The sequence below is a fragment of the Narcine bancroftii genome, chromosome 4 (genome assembly GCF_036971445.1).
Source record: "Narcine bancroftii isolate sNarBan1 chromosome 4, sNarBan1.hap1, whole genome shotgun sequence".
Lineage (NCBI taxonomy): Eukaryota > Metazoa > Chordata > Chondrichthyes > Torpediniformes > Narcinidae > Narcine > Narcine bancroftii.
Genome location: NC_091472.1, coordinates 77,905,199 through 77,927,624, shown reverse-complemented (window position 1 = coordinate 77,927,624; position 22,426 = coordinate 77,905,199). Strand labels below are relative to the sequence as shown.

At 41.1% G+C, this 22,426-nt stretch overlaps 1 protein-coding gene across 1 annotated transcript in view; it reads left to right on the top strand.

The window, feature by feature from the left end:
• LOC138760719 (E3 ubiquitin-protein ligase pellino homolog 1) overlaps nucleotides 1-22,426 on the top strand; it is a 67,603-nt gene that overhangs the window by 26,270 nt on the left and 18,907 nt on the right. Inside the window, exons 2-3 of the mRNA XM_069931715.1 lie at nucleotides 18,898-19,076; nucleotides 21,635-21,764. Of these exons, the coding sequence (XP_069787816.1) occupies nucleotides 19,000-19,076; nucleotides 21,635-21,764 (207 nt within the window). The 5' untranslated portion in view covers nucleotides 18,898-18,999. The remainder of the gene's footprint in view (nucleotides 1-18,897; nucleotides 19,077-21,634; nucleotides 21,765-22,426) is intronic.

Here is a 22,426-nt window from a genome sequence, read left to right as displayed (position 1 = left end):
AGTGAGCAAAATCTGATTTATTGCAGGCTGCCTGGCTAGTCTTATACTCCCAGCCCGGACCTGGCTGAGAACTGTGCTGGGGGCCCCCGATGTCACCGGGGTGTCATGTGGATCCCCCAACGTGGGCTTCTGAGCCTGATGCCAAGGTCGGGAGGAAACCCCCTGACAGTGCCATTTTGGCCGGCTGCCCCGCCATGTGTGTGACCATGTGCATGGCCAGTTCGCCTGCCAAATGGCATACCGCCACAAACCGTACCCCCCCCTCCCCCCACCGGCGTCATTCCTTTTTTGCCAGGCGGCCTCACTTCTTGGGTTGGGCCACAACTACTGGTTCGGTGGGGTCAAGGTGGGCTGGCTTTAACCTGTCCACCATAAACAGTTCCTTCTTACCACCGATGTCCTGCGTGAAAGTGGATTTTGAACGCTGGACGACTTTGTACGACCCTTCGTATGGACTTTGTAGAGGAGCTGTGGATGGGACCTGCCTGATTAAAAAATTTACTCTGAGGCTGTTTCCAGGCTCGATGGCTATGGCTGGGATGATGCTGATCTGGGTCCTTGTGTCAACGAGGAAGCGTCGGCTGCTGACTGAATCTCACAGGTAGAGAAGGCTGTGTTCTTGGCCAGCCGCTGCAGCCATTAACAGCAGCCAGCCTGCTGTTTCCCTGGAATGACCAGGGCTGATGACAGTTCCGAGCCTTGGCTCCCCAGCGCTGGTGGAAGAAGCAGAGACCTGAAGTGGATGACTTACTTCTGCCTATTCTCTTTGAGGCTCCTGCGGGGGCCGGGTGTTCCACTGCAGCGCTAGAGAAAGGCTTGGCGTTCCGTGACTCGTAACCTGCTGGACTGCTGAGCCCTCCAGGAATCGTTCAAGCCATAGCTCCTGAGTCTTTTGAGCGACCTTCCTAGGGTTGACGAAGCTCTCCTGGGACCGTAACGGCCAGATGTCTTCAGGCAGAAGGTTGGCGAAGATGTGCTCTAATTTTGTGATCGCCCATGAGCACAAGCATCTCGTCCATCAACTCGATTGGAGTTATGTCTCCCAAGGCGTCGAGGCGCAGCATCCGAGCAGCATGCTGGCCCCTGGAGAGGCCGGGGGAGCTGGTGAGCACCCGCTTGATGGTCCCATACTTCTGCAGGTGGGTGGTGAACGAGGTGCAGCACTCGTTTGACGAGGGCCTGGTCCAGGGTGGCTACCACATGCTAAAACTTGGTCAAATCCGAAGAAATCTGGTGGAGGTGAAACTGAGCCTCTGTGGCTAAACCAGGTTTTTGGCTCCTGAACCCAGAAGTCAGGAAGCTTGATGCCTATAGTGTTGATCGAAGGGTCATTCATATTGGGTGCAAAAGACGTTTGAACCTGTCGGGGTCACGAATTGTAGTGGCGGCTACACTGCTAACTGAAGGATCGCACAACCATACGGGTTGAGTTCAGTGAGCAAAAACTGATTTATTGCAGGCTGCCTGGCTAGTATTATACTCCCAGCCCAGACCTGACTGAGAACCGCGCTGGGTGGCCCCAACGTCATTGGGGCATCACGTGGGTTCCCCAGTGCGGGCTTCTGAGCCCAGTGCCGAGGTTGGGAGGAAACCCCCGATGGCGCCATTTTGGCTGGCCGCCCCGCTGCATGTGTGACAAGTGGGGCCGGTTCGCCTGCCTATTGGTGTACTGTCACAGTATCAAGTATTTACTCATCTGTGTCATGCAATCCCAGGACTTTTGCTAATTTTCTGTGCGCTTCCAGTTTTCCAAGACATTGTACTTTTAATCTTGTGTCAAACAATACATTATCCTCTTTAGCTCAACAATGAGTAATGTTTTAAGAATTGTGCATTGAATTTGATTGTTTTGAAATATCAAGTAGATAAACCTTGCAGTATTTGCAGATTTTTAAAATGTTTATTCCATGTAATCAAATCTCAGTTCATGTTACGCGTCCCATAAAAAACATAGAAGATGACTGATGGAATTTGACTTTGTCAAGTGCAAGGTGTTGCATTTTGGGAAGTTAAATTGCAGCAGCACTTGCAGAGCAAATGTTAGGGCACTGGAGAATTGTAGGACAGAGGTGCAGGATTTCAATACATAGTGGTCAGCATGGTTAAGGTAGTAGTTAATGCTATTACAGTGCCAATGACCTGGGTTTGAATCCAGTGCTGCCTGTGAGGAGCAGTTGCATTCTCCTTGTGTCTGTGTGGGATTTCCCTGGATGTTCTGGTTTCCTCCCTACCTTAAATGTACAGGGGTTATAAGTTGATTGGTGTATTTGGGGGTGCAGACTTGTAGGCTGGTTGGGCCTATTAGCATGCTGCATGTCTAATTTAAATAGTTCCCTGAACATGATGACACAGATGGACAGAGTAGTGAAGAATGTGTTTAGCAAGATGGTATTTTTGTCAGGGCATTGAGTGTATCATTAAAAATAATGATACAACTGTACAAGATGATGGGGAGACAGCACATATCTGATCTTCATGCTATTGGAAAAATGTGATTATGGTAGAGAAGGTACAGAGAAGATTAACAATAATGTTATAGAGAGTAGATGGGCTGTGACTATCATTGTGTGCAAGAAAAATTCTGTGGCAAATCTCTCAGCTAAATTAGAAGATGCCATAAAGGAAATTCTTCATTTAAAAAAAAATACACTTATGAGGCGAATAAGCATGCTTCATTACTCAACAGGGAGAATCAGATACAAAATGCATCAAATCTTTCAAGGCAGAATAGGATGCTTTTGATGGAACTAGAAGATGTGTAAGTAAATCATATTTTACGTGAAGATGAAATTAGTTCTGCTGACATAAAGCAGTTCTTGTGAAGTGATTTCTCAGTATCTGATAACCTATTGTGATGTTGAGGAACTGCAACAGCAAAATCAACAGCTACCTGTGACTGTTCGTGAACTTGCTACTAAACTGGAACCTCCATGATTTTCTGAACTTCAACTGGATCTTGCAGGTTCCCTGAATGAACTTGAATGACTTTGTGAAGCTAGAAGTCATCAGATGCAACTGGTGGAAAGAAACTGGCCATGGAATGTAGATACTTTTGTTATGTAGACATGGTATTGTTTTTGTGTGTTCTTTTAAAGGGGAAAGATGTGTTGTTATGTATGTAATTAAGAACTACATTTCCCATCATGCAATGTGGTTGACTGGAAACTTGAGGTGACATATGACAGGGATTGTTGCTGGAAGCTGGTTGAAGCAGCTTGAGGGAAATAAAGTTAAGTGTTAAACCCACGTAAAGTTCTTTTTGAAAGAACAAGCACAACGGGTGGTTTTGCATGGAGTGTGGGGGGCTGAATGTTAACCGTACAAGTGTGATTTTCATCATTGCCACAAATAAGGTGGATAGTTAGTCTTTATCCCTTGGAAGACGTGTTTAAGATGAAGGGGAAAAGTGAAACTAGCTCAAGAAGGCAATTTCGTTGGTTGGACAATTTGGGCCAAAGGGCCTGCTTCTGTGCTGAATGACTGATTCTAAGCTGTATAATTTTAAAGTAGAAATAATTTCACCTACAGTTTTCCACTTGGTAATTATTTTTTTGCATTTTTGTGCCCTCCAATCAAATATTTTTCTATTTAGAATTCCTGCTCAACGTCGTCATTGTATTTCATTTATAATAGGTGGTTGGTCAAATGGTTGCTTTTCACCGAGATTATGCTTTCTTCCATATTGTCTCCTTATTAATTCTACTTTGTAATAGTTGTTTGTTTCATTTAACCTTTATCTTCAAACTGGCATCTGGTGCAAAATTGTAGGTTATCATTATTAATGAACACAAACACAAGCTTGAAATCCTGAAGAATAGAACTTGATTGAGTGTTTTCCTCAGTTGGTGGTAGGTTTGGTTTGAGGCATGTGTGGAACATTTAAATTTTAAATTTAGACATTCACCATGGTAACAGCCCATTTTTGGTCCATGTGTCCATGCCACCCAATTTACACTCCATTAACCTACACCCCATGTACATTTTGAATGGTGGGAGGAAACTGGAGCCCCTGGAGAAAACCCACCAGACACGGGGAGAATGTATAGACTCCTGATAATGTGGGATTCAAACCCCAGTCCGGTCCCGATTTGCTGGTGCTGTAAAGGTGTTGTGCCAACTGATTCCATCCCTTTGTTGTCCTTGCTGTAACTACTTTGCCTACTCCCCACTAGTAAATGGAAACAAAGATAACTTGGTGATAGGAGTCAGTATGGTTAGTGGAGAGTTATTTTTCTGATTGGAAGGCTGTGACTAGTGGTGTGTTGCTTTAACTGATCCACTTACTGTTCTTTGTCATTTATCTTAATTTGGATGAGAATATAGTTAGGACAGATATGTTTGTGGGTGACACAAATTGGTGATGTACATGAAAGTCATCACAAATTACAACAGGAATTGGATCAGCTCGGAAAGTGCAGCAAGGAATGGCAGACGCAATACAACTTGGACTGGGTGGCACTTTGAATCTGGCACTTAACTGACGAATTTGTACATTCTCCTTGCATCAGTGTAGGTTTTCACTCCTATTCTAAAGCTGTATGGGGTTAGTTGGTTAATTGATCACATAAGTCCATTTGGGCAGTGTAGGCTTGTGTACCCTGCTTGTATCTCCTAAATATATATTTAAAAAAAGTATAAGATATTGATTTTTGGAATGCTAAACCATGACAGGACTTGCACATTAAATGAGAGGGTACTGGAGAGTGTTGTAGAACAGAGATTTTGGGATGCAATGCATAGTGGTCTGAAAATGATGACATTATACTAGGTGCTTTCAAATTGCAGCACCCAGGTAGCCCTCCTGGGACTAGGGTGCAATTGCTGGGTCGTGGATGCAGGATGCGCCTTTCAAATCTCAGCCAGACCTACCTGATCGCCAACCTGCCCCAGTGATGATGCAGGGAGTGATATGTCATGCACTCAAGGGAAGTACCAGCAATCAATAGACCCCTTATCCGTCACCATTCCCCCAGCAGTGGCCAAACCATTCCCCTCCCCCACACCTGTCAGTTATATAACCACTCTCCCCAGTGCAGCAGCGGCACTTCAGCCAGGAGTTTCCCTGTGACACTTACACACAAGCGCTGACATCACCCGAGTGACTGGGTCAGCCATTTCCCTTTTCAAACCACCAGAGCAGGATGCCCGGGTAAGTTTTAGTGAGTTCCCTGACCACCTCTTGAGGTAGGTCAGGGGTTCTGACGAGGTTGGCCCAGTTGGGCCCTTTCAAATTGCTATGTAACTGGGTTGCTAACTGTACAAATTGCCTGGTTAACCCATTTTACATGGCAGTTTGAAAGGGCCTAGAGTTAAAGATGTTTATAAGAGTTGGTATGTTGTGTTTCAACTGCACAAAATGTTGATGAGATGGTATTTGGAGTATAGTGTGTTCTGATTTGGTCATTAAGCTGGAACAGATGCAAAAAAGATACACAATAATGTTATTTGGAATGGGGGGGCTGGGATTATAAGGAGAGACTGGATAGGTTGAGGTTTACTTCCCTGGAGCATAGGAAGATCAGGTGATTTTATAAATAAATACCATTATGAGGGGCATAGATAAATAGTCAGTTTTTTTCCCTCCAGGTTAGGGGAATCTTAAACCTAGAGGGCATAGATTTGAGGTGAGAGATGAAAGATTTAAAGGGGACTTGTGACAAATTTCAAACACAGGATCATTTGTGGAACAAACTGCCAGAAGTGGTAGAGTGAGTACAATTACAGTTAAGACTGCTATATAGGAAAGCTTTCAAGGGGTATGAATTAATTTCTGGAAAATGGAATACTATCTCAGTTATGCCATTTGGGTGTTGTGTTGATTCTACACTGTATAACCTGTGACTATGAATATTTAATGCTGTAGCCATTCTCATTTTCTACATGCCTTCAGGAAATCTATCTTCAACATTGGTGTTTTTAATTTTAGTCTGATAGTTTTGTTGCTATTCTTTGTCAATTCCTTTCACAGTTGATAATTACCATATTTGATGGCATATAAGACCCACTTTTTTCCCAAAAATTTACTCAAAAATATTCCCTGGGTCTTGTATGAGAAGTTGAAATTGAGCAGGTTGCCTACAACTCACCCAACTTCAAGAAGCCCGCGGAGGTGTTGCAGCTGTCCAGGAAGCGGGCCCAAAGCTTCATGGGCTACCTTCCCTCAGGGGGCGGGGGCGTGCTTTGTGGAGCTGCTGCGACTCACATTCCCCCTGTGAGAAGGCAACAACTATGGGTGGCAGTGAGAGCGGCCTCTCAAGGTAAGGGCTCCCTGTGGCGGTGGTCCTGGCTCATTGCCACAGTGACTGGCTTTCCTCCTCTTCCCCCCCCCCCCCCCCGTGCAGGCATGCCTATCTTGGGGGGATCTGCTCCCCGTGGCAGTGGGCCTGCCTGTGGCCCTGGTGACTGGCTCCTTTCCCTCCCGCTCTCCCCCTCGTGCATGGGTCCCAGTGGCTCTGTCAATCAATCGGTATTTGCACTGTGGGCAGGGAAGTGAGCGGAGTCTCCGGTGGGCAGGAGGATGTGTTGCTGTTGTTTATGTGCAAGGAGGCCCAATACAGTGAAGAGCTCCAGTGAATGGTGTACTGACAAATTTGCCTTTGGCTGGAGGGTTTCATGGAGGTGAGTGAAGGCACACACACCTGTGTTATCTACAAGGGGCCTTGCAGGAGGAATCTGTTCGCCAACTTGGCTGTAAATATACTTTAAAAAATTCTTAATATTCCCTGCTGAAATATTTGGGGGGGGGGGTCTTGTATGCCGTCAAATATGGTACATTTAACTACGGAATATGCGTCATGAATTTGAATTTAACCACTTTTTAAATTTTGTACATAATATGCAAAATGAACTTCACTCTTTGTTTTGTGTTTATATCTTTCTGGTGCCTCTTTATTTACTGAGGCTTTTGTACAACATCAAAACTGAATGCACAAAATGTGAAGTTAGATTAAAGTTTGGTGTTTTTTTCAAAAGTAGCTATTGTTGGGATTTATGATTCTGCTACTCATTGGATTTAACATAGCTTGGTCTCTATTTTAAGATGTTATTAAACTCGCACTCTTGATACATTAACTTAAAATAGTTAAACTCCAGAAAGCTTTCAAATTGCTTTTCTCTCTTTGAGAGCACTACTGATATGGGGGGTGGTGTTGTATGGGAGACTACTGTGCCACATAATGTATTGATTTGTGTAGATGTGGGCAATGACCAATTGCTGATGGTGGAGGAGGCATTTTTGAAATAGGTATTATGGTGCATTGTTTAATCATGTTATTCTAAAGCTCAGGATGATCTAGTATGTATAAATGCTTCCTGACCTTCCAGCATTTTCCATTTTTATGTTAGATTTCCAGCACCTACTTTAAAAAATGTTTTACTAATGGCATTCTAGCATAGAAATCTGCTATGGTTTCCAAGTATGGTTGATATGCAGGCAGTTGAATCTAACCGTTCCCTCACTTTAGGACAGTTAGGATTGGTCAGAAATATTGGTCTTGCCTATGACATCCAATCAATAGGAATACAATTAGCATACAAGAATCTTGAACATTTTCAATCAAATTTAGACAAAACATTCAAATCACTGACTTCACTCCTGAGTACACCTATATCTAAGATTATTTTTGCTTTGTCAGACCAGATAATTTGCACAAACTTCTGCTCTATTTTGAATCACTCATGTTAAATTATCCCTTAATCTTTTGTGCTCAGCCTCAACAGAGTAGCTGGAAATATTTAGAGGGATATGGATAAATGTATGAAATTGAGTAGTTTGGTGGTAAAAGTTCATGTTCATCAGAAATTGTAGCTGTGTTTGCAACCTGTGCTGCTCTTCAAACGAGAGTTTTCCCTTTAGGTTTTCTTTTATTCTCTGTTTCTCTCCTATCTGAATAAGTGGTTATATTACTTTTATGAAGTTTCTTTGATTCAGTTGACTACATGACTATGGGCATTGGAATGAGTCAGCTGTTGATCCTGTTCCACCATCCATTTAGATCAGTGGTTTTCAAACAGCCCCCCCCCCCAAACTCTCATTCCACCTTGAGCAATCCCTATGCCAGAGGTGCTCTCTGATTAGTAAGGGATTGCTTAAGGTGGTATGTGAGTGGAAGGAAAAAAGTTTGAAAACCAATGTTTTAATTGTATCTAATTGACTCGTTATGTGCACGGTTTCATATCCAAAGGAAATGGGCCAATGACAATTTTTCTCAAGCAATAAGAGGAACAGAAGGTGCTCTGTTATAACCTGAAAGAAAGAGGCTACCATCTGAAACAAAACCCTGATGGGGCAAGTTTCATCAGTGAGACATTGAGGTGACTAGTTGATGGTACCTCAGTTTGTGGAAATCCTGGAACAACAAATCTCGATAAACATTTATCTTTCAAGCACCAAAGCCTGGTGAACTTTTTACAAATCAGTGAACCGGTGCAGACTCGAAAGGACAACATGGCCTGTTTCCGCTCCGTATATGGTTATATGGTAGGCAAATGGGACCAGCTTGGTCGGTATGAAGGAGTTGGGCCACAAAACATGCTTCCATGCGATTATTTAGAACTCTAATCTGACTCATTCAGAAATCCTGATGGTTTGGCATCTGGCTTGCTCATTAGTCTGGGATGTGAGCCAGAGAACAAGAGAAGTATGCAGCTGGTGACAAATATGAGTGTAACTGGAACCGGGGTCCAGAATAGGAGTTGGGCGTCAGAACCCCAGGGATCAAGAATGAAGGCAAGTTTGTAGGTGAAGAGCTGATGTCTGAAATGCTTGTAGATTTCCTGCTCCCTTTAATTATTATACTACAGGTACACAATCCTTTATACGGACATCTAAAATCTGGAAAGCTCCAAAATCTGGCAAGTGGGGAAAGAGACGGCAGTGCGAGTTGGGTGGCCGAGGAGAGGGGGGGACCGGCTGCGCGAGTCAGGCGGCCAGGGTGGGGGGGGTGGAGACCAGCAGCGCGAGTCGGGTGGCTGGGGGGGGGGTGGGGGGGGAGAGGAGAGACCGGCAGGCAAGTCAGGCGGAGAGATGGCAGCATGACTGGAAGGAGGTTGGGGGTGAATACAGCAGCACAATTCGGGTGGGCTTAAATCTGGCTTTCCGAAATTCTGAACAAACTGTCCCCCATGGGTTCCAGATAAAGGATTGTGTACCTGTACATGTTTTAAAAAATAAATTTGATTGCAAATTAATAATAATGTCATCTGTTTGTGATTCAAGATTCCTTTATTGTCAGGTAATATGCAAAATTGACTTCTGCCTGCTGTAAGGAGACAGTTGCCATTAGTGTCGCTCAGCACCCCTTGCAGTAAGAGAGAAGCAGAAGAGAGATCCTGGTGTCTGTATTTCAGAACATCTACAGCCACACAAACTCCTGTTTGATCCATCAGCAAACTGAGCTCCAGATCCAAACCTCCAGCATGGTCAGGAGTCTTCAGTGCCCAAGTCCCTTCTGGAGCTCTTGCCTTCAGCACTCTCAAATCCTGGCCATCTCCTGTAGTTTGTATGGCTCTTCAACTGCAATCGCCCGCAGCCTTTGAGGGTCATTCAGTTGATGAGCCCTTTCTGGTCTGCTCCCATGGTCACTATCCTGTAGGGTAATACCTTTGCTTTTTCTTAACAAGGTGGGGGGGGGGGGAAATGTTCTCTACATTTCTGGTACCCTATGCCTCTCCATTGGTCCCTGTAGTCTGCAACCCTTGACATGCTGCCCAGAACAGGTGCTCTGCACCTTTTAACAGACTGTTTAAAGCCTGTACTGGAACTGCTGGCATTAGAACCATTCAGAGCAGTGCTTTGTCTCCCCTCTCCTGTGTCCAGAATATTGGCAGTACTGCCTTTATAGCAGCTCTGGCAGTACAGCCTTTTTTTTTAAGATTATTGGAGTTTCACTTTCTGGATTTATAAGTTAGAATTATGTTCAGTTAGTGCCAATGTATTTAATGACAAAATTTCTTCTACACAAGCTTTCTGCTGCATTGAAAGGATTTCCTCTCACTAACCTTCCTTCAAATCCCAAGGAAGTGGTATTTAATTGCAATCTATTTCCTAGAATGAAAGCAAAAAAAAATGCATTTTAACGTCAACTTGTTTGAATCTGCTGAGGCAGTGACAATGTTGTATCTTAAAACTTCCAAAATCATATAGTTAGTGATGATCTTTAAAAACCAGAAAGCAACAGCCTATGGAGCAGATACTGTGCAATGTTGATAATGTTGAAAAATGATTTAGCAGGTCTGATTATGCACGAGATTTAAATTTGGATTTGATGGCATTATCGGATTAGTTGGAAAGACATTAAACAATAAGTTTTTTGGTTTTAGAAATGTTGTGTTCCTACTTGATCAGATATGACTTTTTCTGATCATCATTGTTTATGGAAAATTTTATTTTCTAGTATAAATCAGAATTTTTGTTTTGAAATTGCACTGAAAACTCATTTTTCATTTCACCTTGAAGTGCTCAATTAATTTGCTAAATGTAAGCTGTTGTAGTAATACATGACTCAGGACTTCATGTTCAGGTTATACCGGTACTTAATAATTGTATGATATACCGTTCACCTTCAAATTTCCTTTATTGTCACCTCTGTAATTGCACAACTCCTGTCCACCCCATCACCTTTAAGGCCCTTTGGAAGCCCCTCACAAATCCTAGTCCTGATAACCAGATTCCACAAGCCAGTCTTCAGCAGCCCACAGTTTGGTGCGAGTCCCTCAGCTGCCAGTTTCCAGCAGTCCTCAGTCTATGGGAGTCCCTCACTGGGCTGCTGCCTTAGACACCTTTCCTGTTCTCTCATGGCCTCTCCTTCTCAGCCCTGCACCAGTTTGCAGATCCCTTGAGCCTACAACTTGTGTGGCCGCTGCCATCTTGGACTTGACCTTCCAGCCCCTTCTACATAAAATCTGTATGGGGTCATTTGCATCACAGTTAAGCAGAAAGACCCCATGCAAGGATGTTGTCTTCAGTTCCCACTCCTCCTGGGTCTGCACCAACGGCAGTGCTGCTGTTCCTAAAAATATCACTCTAATTTAACCAAGAAAATTATGGAATGAATGTTGAATAAATTAACTTTTTACCAAAGGGCTTAATTATCTAATGTAATAAATATACCATAACATTAAATTTGTTTGCTAATTTAGTTTTAGGCCATTTCAGATAGCCCAAAAGTTGAGATGTAAAGGTGGAGAAACTCACCCAAAACGCATAATCACCTGCCTTTCTGAATGTGCAGAGGCGGTCTCCAAGCTGCATATTCCAACCACTCTGCAGTGCAGCCCTCTGCTGATCAATCTGAATGTACAGACGTGCTAAGCAGTTGTTTTGGGGTGGGCTGATGATGTTGTCAGCCCACGACCTGTCTCCCCAAAAGCCCCAAATGGACCCACTCGCCCTTCTCCCTCCAAGTCAGGGCCGGCAGGGCAGCGGGAGCTGTTAGCGGGGGCAATGGGGACCAGTGGGACAGCAGGAGCCGTCGGGGTGGCTGGTGCGGGCTGGGATAGCCACATCGGGCTGCTTCAGCCTTCGGGGGCCACTCTCTGCAGCTCACAACGTGGGAGAGCAATGACCATCTTCCCTACCCATAATCCTCCACACAGCTGGAACTGTTCTGGGAACCATAGAGCGGTTTCAGCTGCATGGGGGATTATGGGTAGGGAAAATGGCCATTGCTCTGCCGCATATTTATGACTGGTGGCGTGATGGCACCAGTCGCCCTGCCTCCGTCGGATCTGGAGAGCGCTACGATAGCCATAGCCAGTCTCAAAGCAGAGGCCTGACATGAAATGGCCTTTTGATTCATTTAATCCTTTCCAGCTTTCTAAACTTTCAAGGGTGCTATCATTTAGATGTGATTTTTAAACCAAAAATTGACTTTATTAATTTTAAACTGTTTAAAAAGGGAAAACCAAAGTCTCTTCCCACCCTTTGTTTTGCATCCATACATTTCCTTAACTGTACAATATTATCCCATTACCACCACTTTGCCATCACTCCCCTCCGTAATTTTAGGGACTTCTCCCTTGGTCTTGGCTCCTGAATGCCTAGTAACAGAATGATTCTAGACTGATTCTTCCCACACTGCCCACCCATTGGCTGCACCAAGCCACAGTGTGTCCCTCAGTATGTACTCCAGCAGCCTGGAATGTGCCGGTTGGCAGCATTCTTGTACAGTCGTTTCCACATGCTGAAAGACCAACAGGTTTTGAGCAGGCCAAAGTGCGTTTTTTTAAAATATTTTATTTTTGATTTTCCAAGACTCTCAAATCCAAAACAACAATACAATCTTTCTCAACAATGATATAACACATTCGCAGTCCATTTTTCCACCTGCCCACCCCTCTTCCTTCCCTCCCACAAGGAAAAGATTGCGTAAATTAAACGAACATAAAGAACCAATATTCTATAGAGTCACAGACCCTTAAAGGAACCAAATGTAAAGCCAAAGTAACATAGTAAAATGAAAAAGATATGAAACAAGAGCACGTCCTCTGCACCACGACCCACTTTATTTATCTCAATTGTTCCACTATTAGTATGGATTTTTATCTTTATTTAGAAGGTGTAATTATATCTGTGTACCTATGTTGCAGTTAAGGCTGCGATACCCTAATGAATGTGTTGTATTTTCTCCTTAAATTGTACATTATTTTCTCTAGGGGAAATACAACTCTGTATCTCCGTATTCCATCATGTCATGTTCAGTTGGGAGTCGGACTTGCACGTAACCGCTATACACTTTCCTGGCCAAAGTGTATCTTTCACAGTTTTTTAAAATATTTTTTTATTTTTCACAGTATGACCTATATCAACCAAAATATGTACAAACGTTTCTCATTAAATTTACACAGTGGTCTTTTTTCCCCCTCCAAAGCCCATAAATATTCAACATATACAATACAATAAAACCATAAAACAATATTTTCACACCAAGGAAAATAAACAAGAAAAATGCATCATCTACTCATTACACACTGAATCTTATCGTTTTGTCATCTTGTCATCTTCACTCTCCTTTAGGGGATGGAGGTCATAGGCAAGCTCTCTCTGATATGTTCCATGTATGGTTCCCAAATTTGTTCAAACATTGTGATTTTATTTTTTAAATTATATGGTTTTTTTTTACAATGGAATACATTTATTTATTTCCATGTACCATTGCTGTATGCTCATGCTCTGGCTTTTTTGGTATGTTATTTTTTGTAATTTTATTTAGTATCTGATTTAATTCTTCCCAAAATGTATTTACTTTCGTACATACCCAAGTTACATGTAATGTTCCCATTTCCTTCTTTCAGCGAAAACATCTATCTGATAATCTTGAATCCCATTTTTTTTTTTATTTTTTGGTGTAATATATATACCCTGTGTAACCAATTATACTGTATCATGCATAACCTTGTGCTTATTGTATTCTTCATAGTTCCAGATCATAACTTTTCCCATACTTCATTTTTTATCTTTGTTTAGATCCTTTTCCCACTTCTGCTTAGGTTTATAGTTTATTCAATTTTCCTTATCTTGCAGCTTAATGTACATGTTGGTTATAAATCTTTTAATTATCATTGTGTCTGTAATCACGTATTCAAAGCTGCTTCCTTCACGTAATGTCAAGCTGTTTTCCAATTTATCCTTTAAATAAGCTTTCAGTTGATGATATGCAAACATTGTACCATGAGTTATTCCATATTTGTACTTCAACTGTTCAAATGTTAATAAATTATTTCCCAAAAAACAATTTTCTATTCTTTTGATTCCTTTTCTCTCCCATTCTTTAAAGGAAAGGTTGTCTATTGTAAAAGAGATTAGCAGATTTTGCGTCAATAGTAATTTTGGTATTTGATCATTCGTTTTTTTTTCCTTTCTAAGTGGATCTTCCATGTATTAAGTAAATGATGCAGTACTGGTGAGTTTTTATATTGCACCAGCTTTTCATCCCACTTATAAAGTATATGTTCCGGTACCTTTCCCTTATTTTATCTAGTTCTATCTTAGTCCAGTTTGGTTTTTCCCTTGTCTGGTAAAAATCTGATATATACTAAAGGAATTGGTAAAAGGGGATGATATAACGAAAAGGAGAGAATTGGCGGACAAAAGAATTAAATACGAAACATTACAAACGTACAAGGTGGAGAAGAACATAATGAAAATAAAGCAAAAGTATTACGAATTGGGAGAAAAAAACACAATAAAATATTAGCCTGGCAACTTAAAACAGAACAAGCTAAAACGATACTGGCATCAAGGAAAAAGGACAAACAAATTACATATAATCCAACAGAGATTAATTAAAATTTTAAGGAATTTTATGAACAATTGTATCAAACTGAGAACGAGGGGAAAGATGATAAAATAGAGGAATTTTTAGCTAAAATTGAACTGCCGAAATTGCAAGAAGAGGAACAAAACAAACTGATAAAACCATTTGAAATAGAGGAAGTACAGGATATATTAAAAAAGCTACCGAACAATAAAACTCCAGGATAAGATGGATTCCAATAGAATTCTATAAAACATTTAAAGAGTTATTAATTCCTCCTCTTTTGGAAGTAATGAACCAGATAGAAGAAACAAAACTTTCCAGATTCATGTAAGACAGCAATAATTACAGTAATACCAAAGACGGGGAAGGATCCATTAACATCAGCATCATATAGACCAATATCTCTATCTCTGAAAAATCAGATGGCAATCTAGCTTTATACTCCGTTTTCCTAACTCTCCCTTGAATATGGGCCGACAACAAAAGCATATCAATCTTTGAGTAAGTTTTGTGCCTACTTGAATAATATGAAAATTCCTTCTCTCTTGGATGTTGACTCCTCCATATATCCATAAGTTTCATTTCCCGCATTGATTTAACCATAAATTTGGCATGTTATTCTTTTTACTTGTCTTTTGTCCAATTTTATTCAACATTGAGTCCAAATTGAGGTTAAAATCCCCTCCTATCAATATATTTACTTGTGTGTCTCCATCTTCAAAAAAAATATCCTGCATAAACTTTTGATCCTCCTTGTTAGGTGCATATATATTGAGCAAATTCCAAAATTTGGAAAATGTATATCTGACATTTTATCATTGCATATCTTCCTGCCGGATCTATTATTTTCTCCTCTATTTTGATTGGTACATTTTTGTTAACTAGTATGGCTACACCTCTAGCTTTTGAATTATAGGATGCTGCCGTTATGTGTCCTACTCAGTCCCTCTTTTGTTTATGTTCTGCTTCAGTTAGATGCGTTTCCTGCACAAATGCTATATCTATTTTTTTCCTTCTTCGATAAATTTAGTAGCCTCTTTCTTTTAATTTGGTTATGTATTCCATTAATGTTTAGAGTCTCTCTTATTACACTTAAAGTACGACAACACATTTAAGACATAAAGAACCCCCGCAGTTCCCACATCTACTAATACCTTAACCCCAAAAGTTCCCCCCCTCTCTGAGTTGCCCCATACCCCTTGCCGGGCAACCACAACTCCCCTTTTCATTCGCAGCATCAACTGATTCTGCAGTGACAGTTATTTCCCCCTCTACCCAGCCCTCTCCAGAAAACACTTTTTTATCACATATAACAAAGCTCTCTTCCCCCCCCACTCCCTTCCTTTTCTTCTCTTTTCCCTCTTTAGTTCTTTACATATACACATGTTTTTACATCTTTATATATACTTTATCGCTGTTCTTCATTCTTGTTACATCTCTTTATCTCCTGTCCTGCAAACATTCTGCGAATTCTTGCGCTTTCTCTGGATCTGAGAACAGTCTGTTTTGCTCCCCGGGTTTAAATATTTTAAGCACAGCTGGATGTCTTAACATAAATTTATAACCTTTTTTCCATAAAATCAATTTCACTGTATTAAACTCCTTCCTCCTCTTTAAGAGTTCAAAACTTATGCCTGGGTAAAAAAATATATATTTTTTGACCCTTGTATTCCAATGGTTTATTATCTTCTCTAATTTTATTCCTTGCCCGTTCCAGTATATTTTCTCTTGTCGGTTATCTCAAAAACTTTACTAAGATGGATCTTGGCTTTTGATGTGTCTGTGGTTTCCGAGCTAATGCTCTGTGTGCCCTTTCTATTTCCATTTCTTCCTGCATTTCTGTTGTTCCCAGGACCTTCTGGATCCATCCTTTTATAAATTCCTTCATGTTTGTGACTTTTTCACCCTCCTTCAGGCCCACTATTTTTGTTGTTGCGCCTACTATAATTTTCCAACATATCAATTTTCTGAGATAACAACTCTTGTGTCTCTTTAATCTTTTTGTCACTTTCTTCCAATTTTTCTCAAGTCATTTACTTTCATTTCTACAGCTGTTTCCCACTCTTCCACATTCTCTACTCTTTTCCCTATTTCTGTCATTACCAGTTCTAACCTTTACATTTTATCTTCTGTTCTTTTCATTTTCCTTTTAATTGCATTAAACTCTACTGATAACCATTCTTTTAATGATCTCATTTGTTCTTCAAAAAAGACTTTATCTATATTCTGTTCATCAGTTTTACCTTTTATTTCTCTATGAAGATCTTGGTCTTCTGTGTCTGTATCTGTGTTTGTCTTTTTCTTTTTGTCTGTGTCTCTTCTGCTTTTTCTAATAAGCAACTTGTATCTCTACGTCAGGCCCCTTCTTGCTGGGCCTCTCTTCCTGGGCTGCTCGTCTGTTGTGCTTCCTGACGTTGGTGGTCTTGTCAGTCTTCCCTCTGTCTATCTCCCACGTCTGTTTTGTCGCTCCCTCTTCTGCTGTCATCCTTGTCCTCCAGCTGAGATCCCTGGTGTCGGGCGTCCCTCAGCTGCTTGGTCTGTGACAGCCTGCTTCTCTGCCGAGACCCCCTCCCGCCAGTGTCCTCTTTCTCCTTTGTTTGCACAGTTGCGCACTTTTGTTTGGCTCCGAGAGCCATTTTTATAGTGCACCGGCTGGTGGGTCACTACTCTGCAGGGCAGGCACTGACCTCGAGAGTCGTGTGCTCCTCGCCACCACAGCGCCCTGTTCCTTCGTGCAGGTAAGGCTGCCGCCTTTCTTCGGCGACTTTTCTACTTTTTTCCCCAGTTGTTTTTACTTTCTCCTTCTTGGAAACCATCTTCTTTCTCTTCTCTGTATCTTTTATCTTGTATTTCTTATATTCTATTTTTGATTTTTCCTAACTTTTTTCCTATTTTCCAGGAGAGGGCTGGTTTTCCTGACTGGCCATTACTCCATCACGTGACTCCTCCTATCTTTAACAGATTTGATGATCTTCCAGCAGTTGTGGATGACTCACCAAGAACAGTCCATAAATCAGAGTCCTCTGTCACTATGCTGCTGAGGATGAACCATGTCAAGGATCCATGTATCCTTTTCCACGCAAATCTTAGCAAATCTGCATTCTGCAAAGAGGTGGGTGATTGTCTCCTCTCAACTGCAGTCATCTCGGGGACAAATTGCATTGTGGGTGATGTTCCCATTGTACAGGAAGAATCTTCCTGGTGGGCTCCCCTCACCACCAGCCAAGCCAAATCCTGGTGCTTGTTAGCACTCGCAGTGAGACATTCTGCTAGATGATCTGGACGGTGTGCGATGGGAGCTACCCTACCTTGTCTGTTGAATCTTATCTCCCTGTGTGCAGGATGTTCCTGCTGACCATTGCCTGATGGGTTTTAGTCAAAGGTGTTGTCTGGAAAATCTTCCATGCAGGATAGGTGGTGTGGCAAAGCCCAGCTGACTGAGGCATTGCGTGGCAACGGGGACAGGTAGAACCTCAGCACACAATGGCACTTGGTGCTCTCATACTTTGGTTCAATGCACAGCCTTATTTAGCCACACTCTGACGATGGTCATCATATTGAGGGTCAGGTTGGGTGTTTCATTGGCCTGATTGTCTAGCGACTTGAACACAATGACGCTTCAGACCCTTTCCATCTTGTATTCCCACATGAACCGGAAGACAGCTCGTGACCACTAGAGTGGAATGTGGGGGATAGGCCACACCTGCACCATGTACAGCAGTTCTGAGAGCACCTCTCTCCTAATGACCAAGTTCTTTCCTTTTATTGAGAGGCAGTGCCACAAACTCAATTTCTGGTGGACTTCACTTGATCTTAGCTAAAAGGCCGAGAAGCGATCAATTTCTGGTGGATTTGTGATTCATGCCGACCAATTCTATTGCATACCTTGGCCCCTCCAAAGCAGATCCCCAACATTTTTAAGTCATCAAATCTGACTACGAAAGGGATGGTGAACCAGTCAGACTAGTTACCGAAAAGCATTGCCTCACTCTTCTGTCCAAAGCACCCGATGTAGACTCAAAATTGCTGCACCTGCTAATCAATCTGCGGACTGAATGTGTGTCCACTCTGAAGACGGCGATGTTGTCCATGGACAGGGAAGCCTTGCCCTGAGTGCCACTACGTTCTGGCAATGTTACTTGCTAAATTCTCTGCAGTCTGTAACGGAAGTAGGTCACTAATTTTAAGAGTTTGGGAGTTGTCCTACAGACCATTTGCATCATTAAAATTAATTGATTATCAATAGCTTACTATGTACTATTTAGCTCTTTCCAAAACATTTGTGCAACTTAAGTATTTTTTGTGGTCTTCTGCAACTTGGAGGATAATGAAAAGTAGCATTAGAATGTAATTCACTTTGTCTTGCATGTGTGCATTTATAACCTGGAGGATTTAATTTGAGACTTAAAGTGCATGAAACTGCCCTTCATTTAGATTCCATCTGTGCTTCTATAGTAGTTTTTTGAGGTGTTGGCTCAACTTCATCACAAGTTTAAAGTATTCATGAATGAATTTTCTTTATCAAACATTTGTGAATTTTTGGAATTATTCTCTCTCTGATATTTGCTTACAACCAATGCAAGCTAATTATCTTGTGGGATAAATTGTAGTAAACTGCTGTTTTTTCTTCTTCTTGCAGGAACATTTAAAAGCAAATAATGAAAACATGTAAAAATTCCAAGCTCTGAAATTCTAAGCTCTGAAAATAAAAACTGAGTGTTTAAACCACCTAACTCGGCTAATGTTTTCTCCCGATCAAGAAAATCTTTCTTCTTCCACAAAAGCACCCATTAAATATGGCGAAATCATTGTTTTAGGGTAAGCATTTTTTACTTTCAAGAAAAGTAAAGGATTGATAAAAGAATCTAAGATTTTCCTGCAGAAAGAGACTACTTCCAAACCTTTTTGAAATCCTGCTTAAAATCCACCTCCCTCACTGGATTTCACTGTCTAAATCGCTGTTACCTTATTTGGTCCAGCCTACTTTTCATGGATAACACTGTCATAAAGCATGAGGCATTTTATTTTCCCTGTTGGGTGCTATAGAAATGTCGGTGGCTGATGGTTAAAAGTGTCTCTTTTGTTTTCAGGGAAGCTCAGTGTGGACATCTTTATTTTACTATTTTATTTTTAGCAGTAATTTTTTTTTAAAACAGATTTTTATAACAAAAAATTGCCATCAGCAACCACAATAAATTGATCCCTTTTTGTGTGTATATTTTAAATATTAGATCCAACTGAAGCTGCTTGAGTAATATTTAAAGTTTGAAATTTTCAAAAGGTAGATTGAAGATGTTTTCTATTTTAGTTGACAATTTTGAAAGTAACCCAGAATTAAGGAAAAGACGGAGAAACATGCAGTGGTGGCGAAGAGAAATTATTTGCACACAAATTAATGTAGAAACTTTAAAATGCAAAGCAGGTGTATGCCTCTTATTGCCATTTCCATTGCCATTAGTATAAACAGCAATTCCATTTGTATCCTGTATCCAGCCACCAAAATTCTGAACTCGTGAGTTAAGCAGGAATAGTCATTTGTGAAGACCAAATACTAGCTTTATAATCTGAGAGATAGAACCATACAACATTATAGTACAAAAACGTGCCCTGCAGCCATTTTAGGCTGTGCTATTATTATGCCTCGTCCCCCTGACCTCCATCTAGTTCATAGCCTTCCATTCCCCTCCCATCCATGTACCTATCCAGATCCTTCTTAAATGTCAAAATTGAGCCTGCACTCATCACTCCAGCTGGCAGCTTGTTCCACTCTCTGAAGAAGCTCCTCCTCATGTTCCCACTAAATGTTTCCTCTTTCACTCTTGACCCATGTCCTCTGAGTGGTATCTCACCTACCCTCAGTGGCAAAGGCCTACCTACATTTACTTTGTCTATCCCCCTCATAATTTTAAATACGTCTATCAAATATACCCTCATTCTTCTACACTCCCCTGTAACACGGTTCTTGAAGTTCAGGCAACATCTTAGTAAATCTTCTGTGCACTCTTTCTATCTTATTGATATCTTTCCTGCAGTTAGGTGACCAAAACTGCACCCATTACTCCAAACTTTGCCTCACCCATGTTTACCATAACATCCCAACTCCTGAACTCAATACTTTGATTTATGAAGGCCAATATGCCAAAAGTTCTCTTTGCAACCCCATCCACCTGTGACATCACTTTCAGAGAATTGTGTATCTGTATTCATGGTTCCTCTGTTCTACAGCACTCCTTGATGCCCTACCATTTACTGTGTATGTCCTTTTTTTGATTTGTCCTTCCAAAATGCAACACTTCACACATGTCTGCATTAAATTCCATATGCCATTTTTCAGCTTATTTTTCCAGGTGGTTCAGATCCCTCTGCAATCTTTGAAACCCTTCTTCATTGTCTGCAACACCTCTAATCTTTGTGTCATCTACAAACTTGATGATCCAATTTGCCATATTATCATCCAGATCAATGATTATAGATAACAAATAACAATGGTCCCAACACTGATCCCTGAAGCACACCACTAGTCACAGGCCTTCATTCTGGGAAGCAATCATCCACTACCATTCTCTGGCTTCTCCTGTAGTCAATGTTGAATACTGAGCATCTGAACCTTCCTGACAACCTCCCATTACTAAAGTCCATGCAGCCAACATCCATAGTCTTTCCTTCAGCAATTTCAGATTGGTTAAGCTCGACCTACCATGTTGTCTATCCATAATCAAGACCTGGCTATTCAAATTCTTGCATATATGATCTCTTGGAACACCTTTCCAGTAATTTACCTTCCATTGACTTGAGGCTCACCAGCCTATAATTTCCACAATTATTTTGGGATTCTTTTTCAATGTCAGAACAAAATGAGCTTCCCTCCAATTCTCTGGCACTACATCTGTTGCTAAGTATATTTTAAATATTTCTCCCAGAGCCCTTGCATTTCTACATGAGCCTCCCTCAGGAACATTTTTTTTCTATCCTCCAGGCCCAACATTCCTTACCATTGTTGAATCTGTTGAAGAACTCATGTGATTGTGCTTGTCTGCCATATTAGTTTCACAAGTTCTTAATTTCCATTAATAAGCTTGTGCTTCCCATTGCCGAGAGAATACTCTCACTGCTCTCGGTATGTTTAAATGTGGTTCCAAGAATTTGTATGGCTGAATTTCTGTGATTTTCTTTATCTCCTTGTTTTCTGAAGTCATTGTACTACAATGTACATTTTTCAAAATTCTTAACTTTCTCTACTAGTACTAAGAAAATCAGAACATGATTAAGCAGGTGTGGCATGGGCTTCTGGCATTCAGAGCTCAATGTATTTATTAAAACTTGTTCTGAAAGAATTATTTGCATTTTTATTTACAGTTGGTTTTCTATTCCATAAGGTACAATGGATCTCTGCCAAATGGAGACAGAGGACGAAGAAAAAGCAGATTTGCTTTATTCAAAAGACCAAAACCAAATGGTGTGAAACCAAGCACAGTGCATGTCACCTGTACACCTCAAGCAGAGAAAGTATGTAAATGCCATATGTTTAACTATTAGTTTTGTATTTTATTTTTGAGGCTTTATACACTGGGCAAACTAAGTGGACCAGAGCAAGAATACTAACTTTGGTTTTGAGCTTGACATTTATTTGTTGGAATGTAAATGTGAAGGAGATTGTGGTGATCATATTTTCCCTTTTCTCTAAACAAGTAAATTAATAAGAACTTGGCATTTGGGAACTTGGGGCAGAAGATAATAGAGTTCTTTTATGGAACCAATTTATCATTGAAGAAAGAAGTTGGGTGCTTTTTAATTCCAGGATACTCTTGAAGGAAGTGACAAAAATTACAACTGTAGAATTTGACAATATGTAGGATAAGAACTGGAAAGCTTCTAGCTGTTAGTTTCTGCAGAGATTTATTATTCCATACTTAGATGCTCCCTGCCTATATTGTAAGTGAATAAGAGACAACTTGCACTAGCTGGAGTGGGGTTGAGAACATGTTCAAGATCAGCTGGGAGTCCTCAAAGGATTCTTCAGAGTTAATAGTACATGGCTGTTTATATTTCTTCTGTTTTCTGCATTTCTGTTACATTTGAATCCAAACTTAGGAGAAGATGGAGCTTGTGATGCTATATTTTAGTAGTATTAGAAACTTTGAAATGGAAGTAGAAAATGCAGTAAATTC